This window comes from Schistocerca americana, chromosome 8 (genome assembly GCF_021461395.2).
Source record: "Schistocerca americana isolate TAMUIC-IGC-003095 chromosome 8, iqSchAmer2.1, whole genome shotgun sequence".
Classification (NCBI taxonomy): domain Eukaryota; kingdom Metazoa; phylum Arthropoda; class Insecta; order Orthoptera; family Acrididae; genus Schistocerca; species Schistocerca americana.
In genome coordinates, this window is record NC_060126.1 from 466,138,893 (window position 1) to 466,165,556 (window position 26,664).

The window sequence follows — 26,664 nt, forward strand, 5'->3', positions numbered from 1 at the left end:
GGGTGATAAACCATTAATACTGGAGATAACACAAATTTTCTTGGTGAAGATGACCAAGGATTGGTGATTGTGGAGTTGCATTTGTTGTGTTACCACAAGGGTGGTTAAGTGGACTGAAAAGCTACAGGTAGCTATGAACACAAATAAATACAAATAATCAGAAAATAATTAGCATTAATAAATACACTTAGTTTTATTGAAGCCAAACAATAACCAAATTAATAAGTGCTTAGGAACATCTAAACACTGAAAGAATTAAAGTATTGCAAGCAAGTTATAAGAAAAGAAGAGGTTTCTCACAACAATTAATGAAGAGTTAATACCATCACAACTGAGGATTATCATTATTTACTTGAATCACAAGTCTAGGAAGATGCCATTAGGGGACAATATAGAGCTAAGGGAAACAACATGCAATCAAATACTACTATGACATGTTCATATTAGTAAAAGGTGTGGAGCAATTAAAAGAGAAGGAAAGAAGAGAGGGACAAACTAACACTCACTGTTATTGGTGCAAATTTGTAGTTTCAGGTGACCTCAGGCTCTGTGAGCTGTTCTCACCCTATAAATGAAAGAAGTGAATGGCACACATCATAGCAACTAGGTGTGTGAAACAAATGAGCCAATGGCAGAGGAGGACGAAGCAGAAAAACTATCAACACATATACAGTCAACTGATGCGTTGAAGGTGTGGAATTCACGGAACAACAAGTCACTTTGTGCACGGGCATCAAAATACGAATGCACAAATGATGAATCAGTGTTAATTCATTCGGAGTGGGACCTGTGAGAATGAAGATGGGATTCAAAACATGACCACAGAAGTGAGGCAGCACTGACCGGACAAAAGTGGCACAACTGGTTCCCTCGGTTTTGAATGTGAAGCATGCGGAATGTGGCAACAACTCTGACTACCGCCTTATAACTGCTCTGGTGACAGGCAGCACCACCACTCTAGAATCATTAGTGATACTGTCACTGAACAGCACAGTGACTGGAGACTGCTTTTACTGGGCAAACATACTGAATTCATCAGTTAAAATGAGATTTTCAGGCTCCAATGAATGAAAATTAATAAACAGTATGCAAAAATATTATGTGATTTATGATGCATGACATGAAGAATACAGAAACATTTCAGGGAACATTAATGTCCGGAGAGGTGTAACACAGGAGCTAAATGGGACCAGTTTTTTGTCTCTAATTTCAAATCCACTGCTGTTTAGAAACCTTCAAAAGTGAGAAAAGCTAAGCATGTTTGTTTTGGCTGGTTCCTTCATTAACATCATAACTATAAAATGGAGTTCCTTTCTCTTCAAGGCAACTGTCATGTAGCAAATTGAGTACACAACACACCGATAATATCAGATCATCAACCATGTCATGGACTACAGCAACATGACTATAAAAGTCTCTAAAGACTTGGCTTAATAGCCCAAAAGCATTTTCTGTCCCTCAAAATAAGCATGACACAATCTATAGTTATAGATCTGATCATTGTGATGTAGTACCTCATCTCAAATAAGCTTTCATCATGCAATCCCTAAGAGAAAAAGTGTCTCCAATCAGGAAATGGGGCAACCTCACAGTTGTGCCCAGCAAACACTTTGGTGGAGGGATATTAAACTTCTTTGTTGCAATTTTTTAAATATCCTATCACCTGATACTTTTGTGTAAGTGTCAACATCAACACCAATGAATTTACAATTTGCATCCACAATTGCAAACAAAGCAATTGAAAAGGAATATTTATATAATTAAAAACAGTGATCCACTCTCATCTGGTGGTATATGTAAACGTAATTTTCAACTGTAATACCAACGCAATTAGGTACACTCAATTTATGCCAAAATTCTTGTTCAGTAATCTGAAATCTGATTCAGTAGAAGGTGGCATCAATATAGGCAGCAATGTTATTCTTAAAATCTTCAGTACATGTTTCGCAATTCATGATATGTGAGATGATGACATTGATATTCAAATGACAAGGAGCAGTAACTATTGCCTGTAGCCAAGGACCTGAAACAAATGAAAACACATAACTAATGTAGTTCCCATTTACAGGTGATCACTGTAAGAAGTGGAAGTTTTAAAGAGATCATTACGAGAAGCTTAAGAGGAAAAGCCAATTAGGAACAGGCCCTGCTGCCTCAAAAAATTCAAAAGGCAAAGGACAAGAACAGCTATCATTCCTTGATGGTGTTCCACAGCACAGCTTTAGAGGAACAAATATTCCAGTGCTATCAGTGCACTCAAAAAACACAGGAAACCCTAGAATACAATGGAAACCAAACTTGTCAGCTGGACATTTTAGCATCACAGGAAGAAGGTATGGTGTCAAAAAATACAACGTGAATTAGTGGGGAAACAGCTGAATTAACAAATGATGAATGATGTATAACAGTACAGAAAACACAGTAAATTTGGTGGCAATGATGATATGGTATTAAAAATGTGGAAAGGGAGGGTACAAAGTACGCAAAATTTAAGAGGAACATTTACAGTAAACAGTGATGATGACACTGATTATTTTCCCATCACATAAGTGAAATTGTATTGCATCTACCTCAAGTTTATAAGGCAAAAAAAAGCAACATTGTTTCTAACTGTGGAAAAATGCTTGCACGGTGCAACAGGCATCAGCCACCAAGTGATATCGGCAGTCCAATCTCCACATATCTGGCACAGCACAGTATTAGGAAGTAACTTGCCAAACATTTGACATGCAGCACAACGTAATAATGTGTGAAATTTTGTACACTTACCTCACTGTCATTTTTTTTTTTTTTTTTTTTTTTTTTTTTTTTTTTTTGCACTTACTGCATTTCTTAGGCCCTGTGGTTTTATTTGTTATTAATAACACAGGGAATGAAATTAATCTATATTTTACTTAAATGGCAATAGCTCCAGGATACATTTTCATCACTTGACAAATGTTTTTTAATCAGTGCTGCATAACTTCCTTCTGATGTCCTGCTTTTATAGAAAGGCATTGCCAGCTTTCATCTTTTCTGTATGCAACAATAAAACGTCATCATCTTCCTCTTCCAATAACAACACAACAACCATAGCAAAGATATCTCGCCTTGCGTAGTTCTTGCTTAAGCAACTGCATGCTTGTCTGTCAGTGCATTCTGCAATGCACCCACTGCAGACAACAATGATGCCATCTGTCTTCTGTAATCGCTGTTGGTCGCTGTTGCTCTGTTCAGAGTCACACCTTAAAGTGAACTGCTTTTAATGTGTACTGATGTCAACTACATCATGCTAATGTCCAGTGATAACAACATAATTCACTTTCAACTGTAACTACATCTGATGATAAAGACTCATGTAACTTGATTTTGCTAGCAACAGCAAGTTTATAATCATCATGTTGTATGAAAGAAATGTGAAACAGATTATCTGGGAGAACGGATGTGATGGAACAAAAGCCTAAAGAGGAATTAAATAATCTGGGGACTCTAGATAATTGGGTTGAGATGGTAGATCGTGTGAGTATGAATGAAGAGAAATTGAATGAATTAAATAAGACACATGTTATTACTATTAGTTGAGTGGATAAATTACAACACAGGAGGTACTGAATGAAACTAGGAAGTTACTGAAGGTGAAAGAAATGATTTAATAAAAATATGTGGAAAATTATGCTCAATATTACGTTACAAAGAGACTGAATGGGCTTTATTAAAGAAAGCACTGAGTGTATTATTAAATAAGAGATTAAAATCAAATCAGAAAGAGTTCTTACAAAACAATGAGGGTAGTAATATTTGGAGTGAGCATTTTACCTTTCGAAATGGGCAGGGCATTAAAAAACTACTCTCCCATATTCAGATTTTTCCAGTGGAGAGCCAGGATTACTTTCCAAACTAAAAAAGGATTGTTAACTAGACACTGGAATGATCAATGGAAAGTAAGGGCCTTAAAAATTTGTTAACAGACTCTTCCATTGGTTCTTGGTAGAACAACAGCATTATAATAAATGAAAAGCGCCAGTTTGCTTTTGTTCTACAATATTACTTTTATTATTAACCAGTTTTCGGCTTACAAGGCCATCTTCTGACACTGTAAGCCAAAAACCAGTTAACAATAAAAGTAATATTGTGCTAAAAACCGGTTAACAATAAAAGTAATATTGTAGAACAAAAGCAAACTGGTGCTTTTCATTTATTAAAAATTTGTGTTTTGCGATAACTGCAAATATAGATGCAAACTGCACCTCAAATTTAAAATTGCCTAATAAATGATATTTTATAGTGGATTGTATCCAGATGAAATATTTTGTCAAAGATAGTTTGATATAGCTTTATTTTTTGCATATAAATATAGAAAATGTAACTAATTTTTGGTTACTGGTATTTAACATCATGTGGTGAAGCCTAGTTTAGAAAGATAATACGTGTAACAACACGTTGGCAAAACAGAAAGTGCATGAATGCAGTGACATATTGGTGTGCTTGATGCCCTGCTACCACTTCAGTAGTGGGTGGTTGAATGGCCTCTATACATGCCACCATAATGCAATGTACGGCTCTGGCAGGGGTCTTAGTGCCTTAGAACAAAAAATACATATTTTATTCACCTGGCAGAAATTCAAAAGTTGGTATAATCACACCACGTTTACATGTGACACAACTTCTTGAAGATGAAAACTGAGTTTCTGAAACCATTTTTCGTTCTCCTGTTTACCTGTTAAGAGTTGACATGGTTTTGTTACATCGTTCAAATATTGCACCTGGAAATCAGCTGTTCCAGCTTCTGATTTAGTAAAAAAAAATGACTGATTGTCTTCAGTTGAGTATTAAAGGTAGACAACTTCATTGGTCTACTTTTCCTTCACTGCACAAGAAATTACTCCATCCACATTATAGTATTTGAGAGTTGTAGCATCACATTTTAGTACCTGAATAGTGTATAATCGCGTAGTCTCCTTCCGCCGCCGAGCAGTGTGTCAGTAGTGCACAAGTAGCAGCATTACTGCATTTACTAGGCAATCTTGTATTTTAATAACCGTTTAAATTTTGTGTCGATTTGTTTGCGCTCTCTGTAGATTAGTTCAGACGTTCTTTGCACAACAGTTTTTAGCATGGATAGGGACTGCAGCTGCTGTGTTCGGATGCAGGCTGAGTTGGCATCCCTTCACTCCCAGCTTCAGGCAGTGTTGGCTTCGGTCACACAGCTTGAGGCTGTTGCTAATGGGCGTCACTGTGGGGTTCCGGACGGGGGTTTGTCGGGGATGGTCAGCTCGTCCCACGCATCCCCCGATCGGACTATGACTGTGGTTGCCCGGGATACTGCCCGCATTGAGGCTGATCCCTCACCTGTGGTAGAGTGGGAGGTCGTCTCAAGGTGTGGCAGGGGGCAAAAGACATTCCGGAGGGCTGAACGGAAGGCCTCTCCAGTTTGCATGACAAACCGGTTTCAGGCTCTGTCTCAGGCTGATACTGATCTTCGGCCTGACATGGCTGCTTGTCCTGTTCCAGAGATTGCCTCTCAGTCTGCAAGATCCGGGCGGTCGCAGAGGGTGGGCTTACTGGTAGTTGGGAGCTCCAACGTCAGGCGCGTAATGGGGCCCCTTAGGGATATGGCAGCAAGAGAGGGGAAGAAAACCAATGTGCACTCCGTGTGCATACCGGGGGGAGTCATTCCAGATGTGGAAAGGGTCCTTCCGGATGCCATGAAGGGTACAGGGTGCACCCATCTGCAGGTAGTCGCTCATGTCGGCACCAATGACGTGTGTCGCTATGGATCCGAGGAAATCCTCTCTGGCTTCCGGCGGCTATCTGATTTGGTGAAGACTGCTAGTCTCGCTAGTGGGATGAAAGCAGAGCTCACCATCTGCAGCATCGTCGACAGGACTGACTGCGGACCTTTGGTACAGAGTCGAGTGGAGGGTCTGAATCAGAGGCTAAGACGGTTCTGCGACCGTGTGGGCTGCAGATTCCTCAACTTGCGCCATAGGGTGGTGGGGTTTCGGGTTCCGCTGGATAGGTCAAGAGTCCACTACATGCAACAAGCGGCTACACGGGTAGCAGGGGTTGTGTGGCGTGGGCTGGGCGGTTTTTTAGGTTAGATGGCCTTGGGCAAGGACAGAAAGGGCAACAGCCTCAACGGGTGTAGGGCAAAGTCAGGACATGCAGGGACCAAGCAGCAATCGGTATTGTAATTGTAAACTGTCGAAGCTGCGTTGGTAAAGTACCGGAACTTCAAGCGCTGATAGAAAGCACCGAAGCTGAAATCGTTATAGGTACAGAAAGCTGGCTGAAGCCAGAGATAAGTTCTGCTGACATTTTTACAAAGGTACAGACGGTGTTTAGAAAGGATAGATTGCATGCAACCGGTGGTGGAGTGTTCGTCGCTGTTAGTAGTAGTTTATCCTGTAGTGAAGTAGAAGTGGATAGTTCCTGTGAATTATTATGGGTGGAGGTTACACTCAACAACCGAGCTAGGTTAACAATTGGCTCCTTTTACCGACCTCCTGACTCAGCAGCATTAGTGGCAGAACAACTGAGAGAAAATTTGGAATACATTTCACATAAATTTTCTCAGCATGTTATAGTCTTAGGTGGAGATTTCAATTTACCAGACATAGACTGGGACACTCAGATGTTTAGGACGGGTGGTAGGGACAGAGCATCGAGTGACATTATACTGAGTGCACTATCCGAAAATTACCTCGAGCAATTAAACAGAGAACTGACTCGTGGAGATAACATCTTGGACCTACTGATAACAAACAGACCTGAACTTTTCGACTCTGTATGTACAGAACAGGGAATCAGTGATCATAAGGCCGTTGCAGCACCCCTGAATATGAAAGTTAGTAGGAATATAAAAAAAGGGAGGAAGGATTATCTGTTTAGCAAGAGTAATAGAAGGCAGATTTCAGACTACCTAACAGATCAAAACGAAAATTTCTGTTCCGACACTAACAATGTTGAGTGTTTATGAAAAAAGTTCAAGGCAATCGTAAAATGCGTTTTAGACAGGTATGTGCTGAGTAAAACTGTGAGGGACGGGAAAAACCCACCGTGGTACAACAACAAAGTTAGGAAACTACTGCGAAAGCAAAGAGAGCTTCACTCTATGTTTAAACGTAGCCAGAACCTCTCAGACAAACAGAAGCTAAACGATGTCAAAGTTAGCGTAAGGAGGGCAATGCGTGAAGCGTTCAGTGAATTCGAAAGTAAAATTCTATGTACCGACTTGACAGAAAATCCTAGGAAGTTCTGGTCTTACGTTAAATCAGTAAGTGGCTTGAAACAGCATATCCAGACACTCCGGGATGATGATGGCATTGAAACAGAGGATGACACATGTAAAGCTGAAATACTAAACACCTTTTTCCAAAGCTGTTTCACAGAGGAAGACCGCACTGCAGTTCCTTCTCTAAATCCTCGCACAAACAAAAAAATGGCTGACATCGAAATAAGTGTCCAAGGAATAGAAAAGCAACTGGAATCACTCAACAGAGGAAAGTCCACTGGACCTGACGGGATACCAATTCGATTCTACACAGAATACGCGAAAGAACTTGCCCCCCTTCTAACAGCCGTGTACCACAAGTCTCTAGAGGAAAGGAAGGTTCCAAATGATTGGAAAAGAGCACAGGTAGTCCCAGTCTTCAAGAAGGGTCGTCGAGCAGATGCGCAAAACTATAGACCTATATCTCTGACGTCGATCTGTTGTAGAATTTTAGGACATGTTTTTTGCTCGAGTATCATGTCGTTTTTGGAAACCCAGAATCTACTATGTAGGAATCAACATGGATTCCGGAAACAGCGATCGTGTGAGACCGAACTCGCTTTATTTGTTCATGAGACCCAGAAAATATTAGATACAGGCTCCCAGGTAGATGCTATTTTTCTTGACTTCCGGAAGGCGTTCGATACAGTTCCGCACTGTCGCCTGACAAACAAAGTAAGAGCCTACGGAATATCAGACCAGCTGTGTGGCTGGATTGAAGAGTTTTTAGCAAACAGAACACAGCATGTTGTTATCAATGGAGAGACGTCTACAGACATTAAAGTAACCTCTAGCGTGCCACAGGGGAGTGTTATGGGACCATTGCTTTTCACAATATATATAAATGACCTAGTAGATAGTGTCGGAAGTCCCATGCGGCTTTTCGCGGATGATGCTGTAGTATACAGAGAAGTTGCAGCATTAGAAAATTGTAGCGAAATGCAGGAAGATCTGCAGCGGATAGGCACTTGGTGCAGGGAGTGGCAACTGACCCTTAACATAGACAAATGTAATGTATTGCGAATACATAGAAAGAAGGATCTTTTATTGTATGATTATATGATAGCGGAACAAACACTGGTAGCAGTTACTTCTGTAAAATATCTGGGAGTATGTGTGCGGAACGATTCGAAGTGGAATGATCATATAAAATTAATTGTTGGTAAGGCGGGGTACCAGGTTGAGATTCATTGGGAGAGTCCTTAGAAAATGTAGTCCATCAACAAAGGAGGTGGCTTACAAAACACTCGTTCGACCTATACTTGAGTATTGCTCATCAGTGTGGGATCCCTACCAGATCGGGTTGACGGAGGAGATAGAGAAGATCCAAAGAAGAGCGGCACGTTTTGTCACAGGGTTATTTGGTAACCGTGATAGCATTACGGAGATGTTTAACAAACTCAAGTGGCAGACTCTGCAAGAGAGGCGCTCTGCATCGCGGTGTAGCTTGCTCGCCAGGTTTCGAGAGGGTGCGTTTCTGGATGAGGTATGGAATATATTGCTTCCCCCTACTTATACCTCCCGAGGAGATCACGAATGTAAAATTAGAGAGATTAGAGCGCGCACGGAGGCTTTCAGACAGTCGTTCCTCCCGTGAACCATACGCAACTGGAACAGGAAAGGGAGGTAATGACAGTGGCACGTAAAGTGCCCTCCGCCACACACCGTTGGGTGGCTTGCAGAGTATAAATGTAGATATAGATGTAGATGCTAAAAGTGTTTTAGCAACAAGACATAATGTACCAAACCAAGCATGTTTCGAAACTAACTTAGGTGTAGGCAGCGGGAAGGGCGGGGGTGGGGGGGGGGGGGGGGGGGGGGTTGCGTCAGATACCGGTAGAGGTCGAGCCTATACTATCTCGTTTATGACTCTGCCAACCCATTCAAGCTAATAGGTACTGAGTGCTTACTTCCCCTAACATGCAAATTGATCTCATTTCGATTCTACTGCCCCACTAAAGTAGGTTCTGTCAGTAGCATTGTCAGGCGTAGGTTGGATGGCTATGAATGGCCATGGAAGGTTGGAATCAATATTCTGCTGATTTTGTAATTATCAGATTGGGTCAGAAAGAGAAACTATGTTGAGAAACACCTTAAATCAAAGAAGTACTCTGTTCACTGGCGGGAAAATGCTGCTGATTCTCAATATGACCGGTCATTTGTTGGAAGCTTAAATAGAGCCAAAAGAAGAAAATGAGTAAAGGTCATTTCAGAAAACAACTGCTGAAGTTTTTGTAAAAGCAAACATTCAAATCAAAAAGCTTCCCATTAGCACTCTTTTTTAACAGTCAATTTCAATGCACTAAGGCTTTGTCTTCAGGTACATAGCATGACAATATTTTAAATTTGTACAACTAATGACAAACAAACAAAAGTAGATACAAAAATTTCCAAAAATAGATGCAACTTTTACCAAAAATAGATGCTACACTTTCAGTTCCCTAGTAATAAGTCATTTGGTGGGATGTTATCCGGTAGGGTATGCTACATTTAGAGAAATCTGAGAAATATTCAAGATTTGAAAGTGCATTAAAAACTAAGTATTCGGGCGAGGATACATAAAATAAACTGGAAACTGAACTGTAAGCTCAAACCATAGCATAACAGCTGTGGTGGATACAGACAATTTGAAGAGTGGTATATTTAGATGACCCTACCAGGGATGAACATCTACTGAAAATGGTTTTAACCCTAGAATAACAATCTGGGGTAAAAATTACTCCAGTTCAAATAATTTTTTATCCTATGTTGGTATTACTGGCTTCTAGGGTGGGAATCATTGTTTACCTCTCCATTCAGTCAGTATTGTTGTTCATGTTGAGGAGGCTATAAAGTCTCAGACTGGCTATAAAGTCTCAGGCTTTATTCTCCATCCTCAGATAAATTGTGAAATTTACCTGTCAGGGTAAAAAAATCACCCAGCTTTGATATTTATGTTAAATTCTTTTTGTTTACAAAATAGGTGGTACTTTCTTTTGCAGACACAGAAAATGCCTTCTGATAAAATACTAAGAACTCCAGATGAAATAATATGAGAACTTGAGTGTCAAGAGGCTGAAAACGTATATTCCAGTGACTGATGAAGATGTGAGTGAACCTCGAAGCAAAAATGAGACAGATGCGTGAGAAATAATTTACCCAAGAAGCTTCACATAAAGAAGAGCAACAAAGTTCCTTTGAATGCTGTGTCTCTTCAAACCCAGTGGGCAAAGACCATCGGTAAAATATTTATCAACTTTGCCATAACAGTTTATTTTGAAAACGTTTGATGTATTCAAAATTTCATCAAATTTTGAAATTAATTTATAAAAATCTATATTTCCTTTTATATGAGGATCTATTTTTTTTTCTTAGTTGTTAGCTTTATATTTTTTACCAATTTACATTTTATTTGTGATATTATGCTAAGCAATTCCTTCAATGTTTCTTACGCTTTATGTTACGTTCTATTGTGTTTTGTACAGTGTTATAACAAAACTGGTAATTGAATATAACAGATGAGTACAATCTCATATTTCCACATATGACAAGCATGATACAATAAAATACATTGATATTATAATTATTATTTACTTTGTTATATTTCCAAAGATTAACAATAGTCTGTAATAAAAGTTGCACATTGTTTGATTATTGATTATTACTTTATATTACCCCTTGTAATTGGACACATTCCTCTGACATTAACCCCTCCCCCCCCTTTTTTAATAGAAATAGCTGATAACAGGAATATTTTCGAAACTTGTATAGGTGATCATTATCTCAGCCGTTTAACTAAATGAATTTCATATATTTTGTATATGTGTTGTATTTCAGGCTAAAATGTATAAAAAGAAATTAATTTGTTGTAATCGATATTTACCAGATCTGTTTGTATAGCTAAAATTCTTCATCTTTTAGATATCCTTGAAATTATGAAATATCTGGTATACTTCAAATTCATATTATTAATTGCACAATCTAACACTAATTATTAAATTTATTTCTGGATTCATTTACAAAATAATGATATAACATGGTGATGATTCTTCTTTTGTTTGTAAAGTCTTCTGTTTTGTAAACTCTTTGGAATGTGTTAGTACAACAGAATGAGTTAGTAGTAGTGGGCATGCCTCTGATGGAAATAGATGTGTTTCTAATTTTGGCAATAATAGTGTAATTTTTGGTTTTATGAATATGGAGATAGAAGTCAGTGTGATATAGAACAATGGGATAAAATAAAAAAATAAAAAAATCATAGAAACAGAAATTACTTTATCAGTTATCTACATTTACATGGTTACTCTGCAATTCACACTTAAGTGCCTGGCAGAGGGTTCATTGAACCATTTTCATACTACTTCTCTACCATTCCACTCTCAAATGGCGCATGGGGAAAATGGAACACCTAAATCGTTTCGTTTGAGCTCTGATTTCTCTTATTTTATTGTGATGATAATTTCTCCCTACGTAGGTGGGTGTCAACAAAATATTTTCACTCGAAAGAGAAAGTTGGTGATTGAAATTTCATAAATAGATCTTGCCACAAAGAAAACCGCCTTTGTTTCAGTGACTGCCACCCTCACCCGCGTATCATATCAGTGACACTCTCACCCCTATTGCGCCATAACGCGAAACGAGCTGTCCTTCTTTGCACTTTTTCGATGTCCTCCGTCAATCCCACGTGGTAAGGATCCTACAGCATGCAGCAATATTCCAGCAGAGGACGGGCAAGTGTAATGTAGGCTGTCTCTTTAGTGGGTTTGTCATATCTTCTAAGTGTTCTGCCAACAAAGCGCAGTCTTTGTTTTGCCTCCCCCACAATATTATCTGTGTGGTCTTTCCAATTTAAGTTGCTTGTAATTGTAATTCCTAGGTATTTAGTCGAATTGACAGCCCTTAGATTTGTGCGATTTATCGTATACCCAAAATTTATCGGATTTCTTTTAGTAGGATTTCTTTTAGTACCCATGTGGATGTGACCTCTGACTTTTCTTTGTTATTGCCAATTGCCACTTTTTGCACCATACAGAAATCCTCTCTAGATCATTTTGTAATTGGAACTGATCGTCTGATGATTTTACTAGATGGTAAATCACAGCGTCATCTGCAAAAAATCTAAGGGGGCTGCTCAGATTATCACCTAGGTCATTTATGTAAATCAGAAACAGCAGAAGGCCTATGACACTACCTTGCAGCAGAACACCAGATATCACCCCTGTTCTACTCGATGACTTACCATCTATTCCTCTGAGAGGAAATCCTGACTCCAGGCACACAACTGAGATGATACTCCATAAGCACGCAGTTTGATTAATAGTTGCTTGTGAGGAACAGTATCAGAAGACTTCTGGAAATCTAGGAATATGGAATCGATTTTTAGATCCCTTGTCGACAGAACTCATTACTTCATGGGAATAAAGAGCTAGCTGTGTTGCACAAGAACAATATTTTCTGAATCCGTGTTGGTTACATATCAATAAGTCATTTTCTTCAAGGTGATTCATAACGTTTGAGTACAGTATAAGCTCCAAAATCCTACAGCAGATTGAGGTCAGTGATGTGGGTCTATAATTCAAATGCGTTACTCTTATTTCCATTCTTGAATATTGGTATGACCTATGCTACTTTCCAGTCTTTAGGAACACACCTTTCGTCAAGTGAGCGCTTCTATATGATTGCTAAGAAAGGCATTATTGTGTCCCCATACTCTGAAAGGAACCTTACTGGTATACCATCTCGACTGGAAGACTTGCCTTTCTTAAGTGATTTGAGTTGTTTCACAACACCTAAGATATCTACTTTTATGTCACTCATGCAAACAGCTGTTCCGGTTTCAAAATCTAGAATATTTACTTCGTCTTCTTTTGTGAAGGAATTACAGAAAACTGTATTTAGTAACTCTGCTTTAGTGGCACCCTCATTGGTAACATTTCCATTGCTATCGCATAGTGACGATATTGACTGTTTTTTTCCACTGGTGTACTTTACATACAACCTGAATGTCTTTGCGATTTCTACCATATTTTGAGACAATGTTTCATTGTGGAAACTATTAAAAGCATCTCGCATTGACGTCTGCATTAAATTTCGAGCTTCATTGAAACTTAGCCAGGCTTGGGGATCTTGCATTCTTCTGAATTTGGCATGCTTTTTCGTTGCTTCTGCAACAGTGTTCTGACATGTTTTGTGTACCATGGTGGATCAGTCCCGTCCATTATTAACTTATGCGGTATGAATCTATCTATTGCTGTCGATACTGTTTCTTTCAATTTGAGCCATATCTGGTCTACACTTACACAATTAGCTTGGAAGGAATGGAGACTCTCTCTTAGGAAGGCATCAAGTGAATTTTTATCTGCTGTTTCAAATAGATATATTTTGCATTTATTTTTAGTCGTTTTATATAAAAACAAAGATGAGGTGACTTACCGAACGAAAGCGCTGGCAGGTCGATAGACACACAAACAAACACAAACATACACACAAAATTCAAGCTTTTGCAACAAACTGTTGCCTCATCAGGTAAGAGGGAAGGAGAGGGGAAGACGAAAGGAAGTGGGTTTTAAGGGAGAGGGTAAGGAGTCATTCCAATCCCGGGAGCGGAAAGACTTACCTTAGGGGAAAAAAAGGACAGGTATACACTCGCACACACGCACATATCCATCCACACATACAGACACAAGCAGACATATTGGTCTTTAAATATGTCTGCTTGTGTCTGTATGTGTGGATGGATATGTGCGTGTGTGCGAGTGTATACCTGTCCTTTTTTCCCCCTAAGGTAAGTCTTTCCACTCCCGGGATTGGAATGACTCCTTACCCTCTCCCTTAAAACCCACTTCCTTTCGTCTTCCCCTCTCCTTCCCTCTTACCTGATGAGGCAACAGTTTGTTGCGAAAGCTTGAATTTTGTGTGTATGTTTGTGTTTGTTTGTGTGTCTATCGACCTGCCAGCGCTTTCGTTCGGTAAGTCACCTCATCTTTGTTTTTATATATAATTTTTCCCACGTGGAATGTTTCCTTCTATTATATTGATATTATTTTTAGTCGTTTTGGTTGATATGGTTTTGAGCCTTGCTACAACGACCTTGTGTTCACTAATCCCAGTATCCGTCATGACGTTCTCTATTAGATCAGGATTATTTGTGGCTAAGAGGTCAAGTGTGTTTTCACGACCATTTACAATTCATGTGGGCTCACGAACTAATTGTTGAAAGTAATTCTCAGAGAAAGCCTTTAGTACAATTTCGGAAGATGTTTTTTGTCTACCACCAGCTTTGAACATGTATTGTCGCCAGCATATCGAGGGTAGATTGAAGTCTCCACTAATTATAACTGTATGAGTGGGGTACTTATTTGTAATGAGATTCAAGTTTTCTCTGAACAGTTCAGCTATTATACCATTTGTGTCGGGGGGTTGGTAGAAGGAGCCAATTATTATTTTGGTACGGCTGTTGAGTATAACCTCTACCCATAGTAATTCGCAGGAACTATGTATTTCAACTTCACTACAAGATAAACTACTACCAACAGACACAAACACACCACCACCTACTTTATTTAATCTATCCTTTCTGAACACGGTTTGTGCCTCTGTAAAAATTTTGGCACAATTTATCTCTGGCTTTCTGTTTCTATAATGATTTCAGCTTCAGTGCTTTCTATCAGCACTTGAAGCTCTGGTGCTTTTCCAACACAGCTACGACAATTTACAACTACAATACCGACCGCTGCTTGGTCGATTCTTTACCCTGTACCCTCTGAGACTGGAGCCCTTTTTTATCTTTCGCGAGACTGTCTAACCTAAACAACCGCCCAGTCCACACCGCCCAGCCCCTGCTACCCGTGTAGCACCTCCTGTGTATAGTGGACACCTGACCTATTTAGCGGAACCTGAAACCCCACCACCCTATGGCGCAAGTTGAGGAATCTGCACCCTACACGGTCGCAGAACCATCTGAGCCTGTGATTCCGAACCTCCACCTGCTTCTGTACCAAAGGTCTGCAATCGGTCCTGTTGACAATGCTGCAGATTGTGAGCTCTGCCTTCATCTCGCTAACAAGACTGGCAGTTTTCACCAACTCAGACAGCCACCGGAAACCAGAGAGAATCTCTTCTGATCCATAGTGACACACGTTATTAGTGCTGACATGAGCCACCACCTGCAGTTGGCTGTAAACTAGAACCCACAAGGCCAAAATTACAGCCTCCAGACTCTACCACTAGACATCCTGCAGCCAACAATGGAAAATGAAGATGTGTGTGTGTGTGTGTGTGTGTGTGTGTGTGTGTGTGTGTGTGTGTGTGCGCGCGCGCGTTTGTGCGTGTGCGTGTGTGTGTGTGTGTGTGTAAAGCTTTTGAAACTAATGAAGAAGCTGAAAATTTACTGGTGATGTGTGGGAGGGTAAGATTACACCCAGAATCTTTTTTTAATTTTTTTTAACAGAAATAATTTAGAAAAATATGAGATAAATTTTTACCCCACCTTGTTACTTAGGTCTCGGGATTCACACCTCGTTACTCTACGGTTAAGCACACTGTAGTGGAAGTCAACAGAGAAATTCCAAGTCAAGGACTGGGGTAAGGTGGCTCACCAATTAGATTTCCTTGACAGGATATTCAAAATGGATATGCTCATTTTGGTGCTAGAACGTGTAGGATGCATAAGCATGAATACTATTTTTAAAAAAAAAAAAAATGTGTTCCAATAGATTAAGCATGTTATTCGGAATGTGTTATATACCAAAAGATGGAAGTAGTCACATCAAGAATAAGTATGAGTTTGTACCCAACTACCCAAAAGGGAGTGTAGGATTTAGTGGCTGTGGACATGAAATGTAAATACCTTGTGCTTTTTTTTTTTCAGTGCACTATTCTGTCTATACTTTACACGAACAACCTGATACACTTGTATATTTTCACTGTATAACTTGTCAATTCAAAGTATTGGCAAGAATAACTTAGAACGGAAAAATTATTTCTTACACTTTCACAGTTTCATCCCATTACAAAATTTTCTTAATAAAATAGTATATAAATTACTTGTAAATTCGAATAGGGAGTACCATATTTGTTTTTTTTATTTTTAAATATCGTATGCACATGTTCAAAATGTTAAAAATTTTACACGTGTTGCTTCAAGATCAAATAAATTTGGTGAGTTTTTATACAGAAGGAAATGGGTTGCACTACTGAAAAGGCAGAATTGTATTATTTCTATAGACGTCAATCTCAAAAACAATACAGTAGCTTTTCAAAATATAGATCCATGTAGTATGTAGAAGTTCTAAGAATTCTGTTGCTCCAGTGACCAGTGAAGATACTGGAAAGGTAACTGACTTTCAGTTTCTGACAAAACATTATTATAAATGTAAATCAGTGAACCAAGGAGAACACACCTGTGCTACTGAAATTTTCAGTCCATCCGGAGATGAAACGGGTGATTGTTATTCCAAGTTTGTGAGGGTGGGGACTCAAAAGCATACAACAGCGTAGTGGTAACTCGACCTTATGGTGATAAGACTATCACAAAACTGGAATGTGTGGATCATGTCAGAAGAGGATGGGCACCAGCCTGAGGAAGTTGACAGTAAGTCTGAGAAACAAGAATCTTTCTTATTGTAAAACAACAAGGGTTACACTGGCAGACAAAATTATTGATTAATTACAACAATACTATTGGGTGGTTATCAGGAATCACTCTGATGATTTGTTCAAAATGTGGCAGGCATTATGGACTACGTTCTTCCACAACACGTCAACAGATGGCAATCAAATTCATCCACTTTGCCCTCCTGGGCTGTATTCATGCAACACTCAATACTCAAACACTTCATACAGCTAAAAACATTCCATCCCAGCAGCAGTCATGGAAGTCATAAAGCCCATTTACAAAGAACTGGCGTGTCCTGACTTGTTGAAGAAGTGTCTACATACTCAATCTCAGAATCCAAATGTTCAAAATCTCATAGGGACTCGCACACCAACAAATATTTTAGTTGGGAGAAAGGGGGTGGGGAGGTTCTTTGATGCTGTTACTGCTATGGATAATTGCAAACACTGATAGGATGGAAGTGATACAGCACGTGGGAATTATTCTTGGAGTAAACTTTAAAGGAATGGACAAGGTTAGCACCAATAAAACAAAGTATGCAACAGAAATGGCCACTGAGGAGTCCAGATGGAGTAAAGAATGAGATTCATGGAAAATGATCAATAGGATGATACACAGCACGGTGCAGGGTGCTTCTGAGTGAGTAAAAATAAAAATAGAACATATGCTAAGTAAGTTTTAGTCATTTCGAATTTTAGAAGCTGTTTCTGCAACTTTACAATTTCAGTTGAATTACTCCCTAAATCTTTGGAACCACTTGGAGTAGAATATTCACATTTTCAGGGAATTGCAACATAGATATACTAAGTCTACTGAACTAAAATAAAAACACAATGTTGAGTATAATAAAATTGTTTTGGAGAAAGTACAAAAAATTATACAGAACATAGATAAAACTTTGTAATTGCCAAAACACTGGCTGAAATGCAATGATTTTAATTCAGTACACCAGTAATATAATGTGTTATGTTCTGTTAAAGTTTCATATCCATTGCCACTTTGGTTTCTGAAATACAGGGAAGCCGGGTATTGTCAATACATGATGTTCCAACTCCTTTTACATAGTCAACTAACATTTTTGTTTAATAATCTCAGTATTTTGTTTTGTGCAGACTTAAAATATCACAATTTTTGTAATTTACAATCTTCACTGCTTTACGTAAAGTAAATCCCCTGTTTGTCACATGAAAATGAGATAACAAATATAAAACAGTTTAAATGACTCTATATAATGAATGATTACTGTGTACATGAAAGCTTTCAACAAATTGTAAAATAGTAAGAATAAACATAAAAGTGGAGCAGATTAAGAATTGTATGAAAAAGATCAAATATTTACAGCAGAAAAAAATTTTTGTATGAGGACGTGACGTCGACCAATTCAATGAAGAATTTTGAATAACTTGGCATAATCTGTTAAAAATGTACAAGTATAATAAATTTAAGTGAAAGAATAAAATTTAGAAAAAGAAAAATTTATTGATAGTTAAAAGATTATAAATAGGATGACAACTGCGACTGCATGACTCATTCATACAGAATGAGACACCTGCATTTGTTTTGAGTGGATTAGAAATTAGTATGTGGTGAGTGTGGATCTGAATAGCTAGGACAGGCTTTTCAAGCCAAGCAGATTGTTGCTGGGAAACTCCTGAGTGTGGTTTTCCAAACTGTTGAAGAATTAATGTGAGGGATGCTGAATGGAATGCATTTATGAGTACAGATTTTAAGCCACCAGTCACAGCCAGGGGGCAGTCCTTTAGAAATGCTGCAGGACAGGATGTACCTGTGTGTAAATGAGATGATGTATTTTCAATTCAGAAAGCTGAATGGGGTTACTATTATTAAGACATGCTCTGGTATGCCATTACCAGTGGCAAAGATGCTTAATGAGATAGTGCAGGTAGAATTTGCCCCACATAGCTCAGCAAGCAGGCACAGGCATGTCTTAACTTTAAAAGAGATGAGCCAAGAATGATTGAGGTGGATTTCCCATTGAGTCACATTTACCAACGTTTAATGCACACAGCACAGCATGTAAACATAGCTACATTATTTTCTAAGCTTCAATAACTGTTCTTAGTATTAAAAATTTGTAAAATATTTACATATTGGTTTAGTAACAAAAAGTTAATGTTAGCATAATGTTCCATGAGACATTATTTATTTTTAATAAATAGGGTTTGATGTATTTTTGATAAGCACTTGAGTGTGGTTTTTATGAATTTTTTTTTAAATTTATGTTGGCCAAATTGGTTCAAAGTCTTAAAAATATTGTAATGTAATGCAAGTCACTAGGAAGCTGCAGCATGGTATGAGCTGGACAACAGCAGCAGCCAACAGGTAAACTGAAAGAAATATGGGGGGCAAGGTATCGTAAACTAACTTTTTGGGGGGAAATGTGATAGAGGGTGGACTGTGAAAAGAGAAGAACTGGTATTGGAGATTTGGTAGAGAAAGGAGTCCTGATTCCAGGACATGATTTAGTAACACTTGTGTGTTTGAATTTTGAGCGGCAACTGGCTGTATAGTGGAAGCTTTGTGACTTTGATTATTTCATGATTTCATTGACTTAGAATTTTTCAGTGATACTGACACCTAATGAGGAGTCATGACACTAACACAACTAATAAGACAAAATCCTGCAGCACATGGCCTGAACATCATTCCCATAAAGTTGGGTACATTGACTCAAGTAACAAAAATTTAGTTATTACCCCCACCATGTATTAGCTAAAAATATCTTAAATTCTTGCATATTATGAGTTAACCTCCTAGCTTAGTATTGGCCACCTTACCTTACTGTTTTTTTTTACCAGAGTCTATATTAAATTAATCAAGCACAATGTCAATTCACAAATGTTGAATTGAGAAGGTGTGATTGCATGTAACTTATCATATGCTACATTTTACATTACAATATACGAAATGTACCTGAAGGTTCAAAGATGTTTTTAAAGCTAGAAGATACTTCAATCTAGCTACTTTATCAGTAAGAGGACATGATGTAAAGCTATTTAGTACTGCACCCTATTACAGGTTAGTGGTAGATGGTGTTGGTTGCAGAACCATTGTTGGTTTCTACTCTCCACAACCATTTAGTTGTTGCAATAGGCATAGCTGAGTGGTCAGCAAAGATGGAGTGCAAGCATTTATTTGATCTGTGCATTTTTAATCAACAACAAAAATGCCACAGAATCCATGTATCAATCTGATTAATCTAAAGAGAGAACCTTTCAAGGCATTTCAGCTCCTGTTTGAAGAACAATGGCACAAAATGGATAAGTCCCCCCCCCCCCCCCCAATTGTATGTCTGTTGCAAGTTTTAATGAGATGCAGTGTCAGTTGCACAAACATCTACAAACATTATGATAAAAACCAACAATATGTACAACAGTTTCAAGAAAAAACAATACGTACAACAGTTTCAAGAAAACACTATCATTTTTATTTTCATAAGACATCAACTGAATTTGAATGGAGAAAATATGGCAGAGCTTTATGTGGTACGCAGAAACTAACGCGTGGACAATGTTCATAAAGATGTAACTATGTTTCTTCCTTGTGTATAGGGCCTCAAATTATTCGTCAAAGGCTGCACACATTTCTCTCAAGGCATGCTGTGGCAATGAGATCTTTGTATTAGCTGTAGTCTTCTCTATAGCACTGATTTCAAAACAAAGCAATTAATTCCCCTGTGTCAATTTCAACATCCATTACACAGAATGATGTGCTGCAGTGGTAAGAGAATGGGTTAATACTTAGGAAGACAGCAGTTCAAATCCTCATCCATTCATCCAGATTTAGGTTGGTCACAATTTCCCTTAATGGTTTAACATGAATGCTGGAATGGCTCAGTTCAAAGGGAATGATTGATTTCCTTCCTGATCCTTCCACAATCCAAACTTGTGCTCTGTTTCTAAAGACCTCATCATCAATAGGACATTAAATTCTAATCTTCCATCCTTCTTCAATGTCCATTTTCCCTCAATATAAGCATTCATTCAATAAAGAACACAAGTAGAAGCACAGTGTGTAGTTTGACAACAGCTCATGTTTGGTTTTTGTTGCAGTGTGTGAACACCATTTCTGCCTCACATAGGCCGACTAAACATTAAAGACTGTACTGGTGGAGAACTGCATGAGTATCACTTGCATAAATTAGAATTCAGCAAGTAACAACTGGTGATTTCAATAACAGTGTAGGGGGTCATTTATTTTGGCAGGAGTGATGTACACTGGGTGTCACCTAATTCCCAGACCTAATGCTAAAAAAACATACATCCTGCAGGATTCTGGAACAATTTCGAAGGCATTCTGCCCTGAATATGGACTGCATGAGAAAAGTTTTTGTACATACGAAGTCATTAAACCGAGAAGCCATTGCGACTGTTGGCAGAGATGATGTTATAGTACAACAACAGAGCAGAATTTGAGACAGAAATTGTGAATATGGCACACTTTTAGCACTCACAAATGTCCTTGAAATGTTCAGTAACTATTAACAATTAATAGTTAGTGGTTGTTAACTATAGTTTGATCTCTGTCCCATTTGTGACTTTCCTGTTTTCAATTTTGATGAAAATGTAGTTTGAGACACTGAAATAAGACTGCATATGTTATAGGTGAAAGAAAAAACTAAAGTGACATGCCATATTAACAAAATCAAAACATATTTGTTCAGTCAGCTTTGTCTAACATGCATATAAAACAATGCTAAATACCTACGTTTCACTTCCTGTTGTGAAACCTTGTTACATTCACTGACAGGAGTTGATTCAGCATCAACTATATCTGTCTCTTCTTGAGCTACATAATTCTGTATGTCTACTGTGACAGATGATGAGATCTATAACAAAATAAGGTCAAATTATTACAACACCCTGAGAACTACTTAAGCACAGAATATTACTGATTAAGTTCATACCAACTGGTCCCCAAACTGACGGCTTTCCACATCTCACAAGAAATCAATGAGAACAAAGAATGTTAATTAACATTTGTGCTCAGAAACCTTGTGCTTAGATGCACTGAATTCTACAAAATCATGGTCAAAGTTGAATTCCAGAACACAGAAAACAGAATGAATAAAGAGCACGTCTCACCACATGGAATGGAGTGGAGCAGTGTACAGCATATAAAGAGACCATGTCAAATTTAACAAGTACAAAGTATGTACCAAAAGTTCAATTACATGGTTAAAAATATAGTGACTGTGATGAGAAGACCAACAATAGTTGACAGACAGATAGATAGATAGATAGATAGAGAGAGAGAGAGAGAGAGAGAGAGAGAGAGAGAGAGTTGAAACAGAAGGTAGCATCTAATATTTAACAATGTGCAACAAGATCATTAGAGACAAAGAAAATAGGCTTACACTGCACATTTCCATCCATTAATATAATTTGGAGTAATTTACTACCACAATTCCACACTTAGCTTCAAAGTATTCATGCTGCAAAGATATCTGGTGTCCAGCTTCAAACTTCACACAGGCAACTGTTTAAAAGGTTAGGGATTCTAACAACAGGACAAGGAAAAAAAAAAAATTCCCGGATTTCCCGGTTAAAAATACACTTTCTTCCAGATGAAAACACACTTTTTCAGTGTTATTAAGTGACCGTATATTTTCCCTTGGAAGTGTAAAACTTATTAATCCTTTGAATGGTTATGTTTTTATACACGGGCGTAAAATTTCTCGGTGCTTTAGAAAACGGAACTCAAGGAAGAAAACTCCTTGTGGAAAGATTTTTGATGTGCAGAAACATGTACGCTGCATATTTTCGTATTACGAAAGTATAGATTCGAATTCCACCAAACACCGCATGTTACTTTCCGAACCATTGTACTCGAGATTACAATACGCTTTTGTAAGCCAGTCTTAGCTCATGTCACGTGATCCCGCCAGCTGATGACAGCGGATATTCAGACCACAGAACACATGATGTAGTCAGCTAATAGCAACATCACTGTTAAGTACGCAGATACACAAACAGGAAAAGTTAATGTTTTAAATCAATACACATAGTGTTGTTACAAGAAAGGCAAACCTTTCACATATAATGTTGATATTTTTGTGCATGTTACACATTAGGATATATCACACAAATGTGGCAGTAACATTTTTAGCTGAGTCCAGTCACTTGTCCTCACAAATAAATTAGCTACCGCAGAGGAGGGAGAGCTTCCCGTAGCACTACATCAATTTGCTCATATTAATGACATGAATGTCTGATCTTCTGGGCTCGAAATACTTCTAAATGGCTCGTCATCAAATGCTCTGTGAATTACGAAATTCATCATACATTCTCGCACATGGTTCAACTTGCGTAAGAGAACATTTACTTGAAAGTAACACTTTTCAAACCACCATTCGCAATATTTTCCCGTGACCTGTTAGAAATAGGTTTGTTTCAGTAGTCGTTAGAGAGAGCGCCAGATAACAGGTGCCACTGCGCTTTGGCAGCTGCTATGATGCAGGAAGTCCATATGTTGGTACGTATAAAACATTAAAAGATCTTACATTATGTCATAAAAGAAATAAGACATCAGAGGATAGTCCAAGGGCATCGGAATTTCGTCAACCATACTAAAATAGCTCATTTAAAGTGCATACTTAAAGAGCACATTCATATTTCCAGATTACCAATGAAGTATACCTCGACCTGATATTAAGCTTTTCAGTGTGAGTTTTGGGATGTAAATGTTCTTGGAGTACCAGTACTGTATTAACTCATTTTTTAACCTTTATTATGGCATAATGCCATACGTGCTAGAAGATGAAAACGTGCATTTGAAATGCAGCGAGCAGTTGAAATTAGCCAACAGTGTGGAACTAAACACTTTGTTTCAAACACATTGACTACCTCAGTGTAAAAGATTAATAAACACCAAATTTCTTTAGCAAACCAACAAAAATAACTTCCTTGCTCTACAAGGCGATTAATGCATGGCTGTCAGAAAAGTGGAAATAAAATAAAATCTGAAACTAATAATGTATATTAGCCTTCCATAATTATGTAAATGTATTTTAGTTCACTTGATAGCTCCTGGCCACAGAAATCCATTTTGTTTTCATTTGACATGAGAGCAGTAAACGAAGAGGAAACAGCAAAATCACTAAATGTAAACACGGGTCATGTGGAGACTACACACTTCCCCACACTAACTCAGACTTCTCTCTGCATCAGCCTCGGATCTACGATATTTCCGAACCAGGGCAATACTACGATAGTGGCACCACCCCCTCCCTCCCTCCCTAGAGCGGTTGAGATACGACATCAAAATTTTAAAAAAAATTGAATTTTCAAAAATATGTTCATTTTGTAGCGCACATCTTCTGAAGAGTCTGATTCATAAAACATATATGTTCAAGGATATGTAAGACATGTTATTTGGTCTTAAGTGAGCCAGAGTGCAGTGCCACCCCTCTTCACACAGCATTCTTCTATCGCACGTCACTGTATTTCGCTCCGTGGAACTGAAACGTGCATATTTTGTACTGGACGCCATAAAACTATATTCAGGACAGTGGCAATTAAAATGTTCCCCGTGGTGCCTCTCCTGCTCCCAGTCGCCTGGTTTGACATCCTGCCCCCCCCCCCCCCCTTTATTATTATTATTATTATAATTTTTTTTTTTTTTTTTTTTTTTTTTTTTTTTTTTTTTTTTTTTTTTTTTTTTTTTTTTTTTTAAGCCTTGCAATTAATACTGGATGGGATTATTTGTAATCGGGAGAACCAGAACTCTTCAGAAAATTTGCACTCTTTATTGCCTGTTAGCTAATAACTTTCTGTTTTGAGTGACATAAAATTAAATATAGGATACATAAAACCAGTAAAGACAAGAGACATGAAATACAGTACACATTTCTTCAATCCTTAACTCCTAGGATCGTTTTCTCTCTAATCTTGCTACAGCTTTACATGGCACGCTTTCCTTTCTGTGCAAGAGTCTATTACCTCATAAAAGTTCATCAAACATTTTGCTACATGAAAAATTGAAATATCGTTGTCTAATGCTGCGTAAGCTGTTAATACAAATAGTACCCAAGACTGGTGTGGTTTCTCGATCTGATTACGTCTATTTTGTCACTGTCTGCTAGATAAAACAAAATAGGTCTTTTGAACACTGCAAAAATTGTAACACACACCGAATAAACAAGACTGTTTTGGCACAAATGGTCATTTTTATAACATGACAGAATATAATTCACGAAGACCAGCATAAAATGCCTATTACACCTACTACAAGCAAAAAAGCTTTATGTTAGAAAATTGTTTCACATTTCATTCAAATGCTCCAGTTTCTCAAGCTTAAGATCGAAAAGTAGTAGCACAAGATTTTTATATAAATTTGGAATTGCCGTATTCTTCCTTAATTTGTGTGATGTCCCCATCTCTTCTCCTTCCTCATTCTAACAAACAATCTTGCCGTGACTAATTCTGGAACTATTCCTGCCTTTGTCAAAACTTATTTGCCAGTTAACTTCACTAACCCTGTGAGAATCACTGGTTTAGTTATCCCTGATTATTCTCCGGTTAGGCGTTGTTATGTTCGTACAAACCATTTTCCGTGCTACTTCCAGAATAGAACCTAAGCGGCTGCTAGACGGGGACTATACAACTGGCCCTTACTAGTGTAGTGATCCGGGCAAAAATTTTCTGAGAAAATTTCATTTTCCTGGATACACTGAGAAGATAATACGTAATCTTTCTTACTTGTTATTCCTGTTAGTCATTTATTTCCATTCTGGTAGTCAGAATCTATGGATTTCCGAAGTAATTATAACACCTCTGATCATTCGCAAACCCAAACAACAACATAATCAGACAGCGATTGGCGTTCACTCGTTCGGCTTTACTCCGCTCAGCTCATATAGCCCCGTCCCCTTTTGCCTGCAGGAAAGTTTATTTCTAGATGTGACGAGGACTCCCCTGACAGAAACATCATGTACACTATGCACGCATTCAAAAAAACAACTTATGATATTATTTATTTATTTATTTTTACCTACTTAATCTAACGTAAACTAACTTACGCTAAGGACAACACATATACCCATGTCCAAGGAAGGGTTCGAACCTCCGACGGGGGGAGCCACGTGAACCGTGACAAGTCGCCTTCGACTGCACGGCTATCCCACGCGGCATATGATTCATTCAGAAATCAACTTACAGAGTGTGTTCAAAAACCAACAGGGATGCACATCAAAATCATATGAGTAATCGATAGACCAACATGCGCTGGATGCTAGGTGCTTTGTGAAACAAGGTTTTTTGTCCTCAAGAATATGAATTTAGGCCCCCCCCCCCCCCCAATCCCTCATAGATCCAGGCCTGCTGCGCATGCGTGAATCTGGCAGCTTGGGCACAGCAGTAAAAATTTTTCCAGTTACATCTCGCTGCTTGCTGCGACTGCTTACACAGCCAACAGCCACATTTCTGTAGCCAGAAATGGGAGAAGGTACTACTCATCAGGGTGTATACATAGACAAGGAAAAAAATTCCCGGATTTCTGGTTAAAAATACACATTCTCCCGGGTGAAAACATACTTTTTCCCTGTTAACTGACAGTATATTTTCTCTCGGCACTGTATAACTCATAAGTCCTTCGAACGGTTATGGTTTTATACACGGGAGTAGAATTTCCTGGTGCTTTAGAAAAATAAACACAGGGGAAAAAACGCATTTTGGGAAGATCTTTTACGTGCAGCAACATGTACGCTACATATTTTCGTATTACGAAAGTATAAATTTGAATTCCACCAAACACCGCATGTTACTTTCTGAAGCATTGAAATCGAGATTGCAATGCG

At 38.4% G+C, this 26,664-nt stretch overlaps 1 protein-coding gene across 1 annotated transcript in view; it reads right to left on the reverse strand.

Annotated features, from left to right (window-relative positions):
• LOC124545274 (X-linked retinitis pigmentosa GTPase regulator-like) overlaps positions 1-26,664 on the reverse strand; it is a 340,423-nt gene that overhangs the window by 55,430 nt on the left and 258,329 nt on the right. Inside the window, exon 12 of the mRNA XM_047124156.1 lies at positions 21,576-21,696. Coding sequence (XP_046980112.1) covers positions 21,576-21,696 — 121 coding nt within the window. The remainder of the gene's footprint in view (positions 1-21,575; positions 21,697-26,664) is intronic.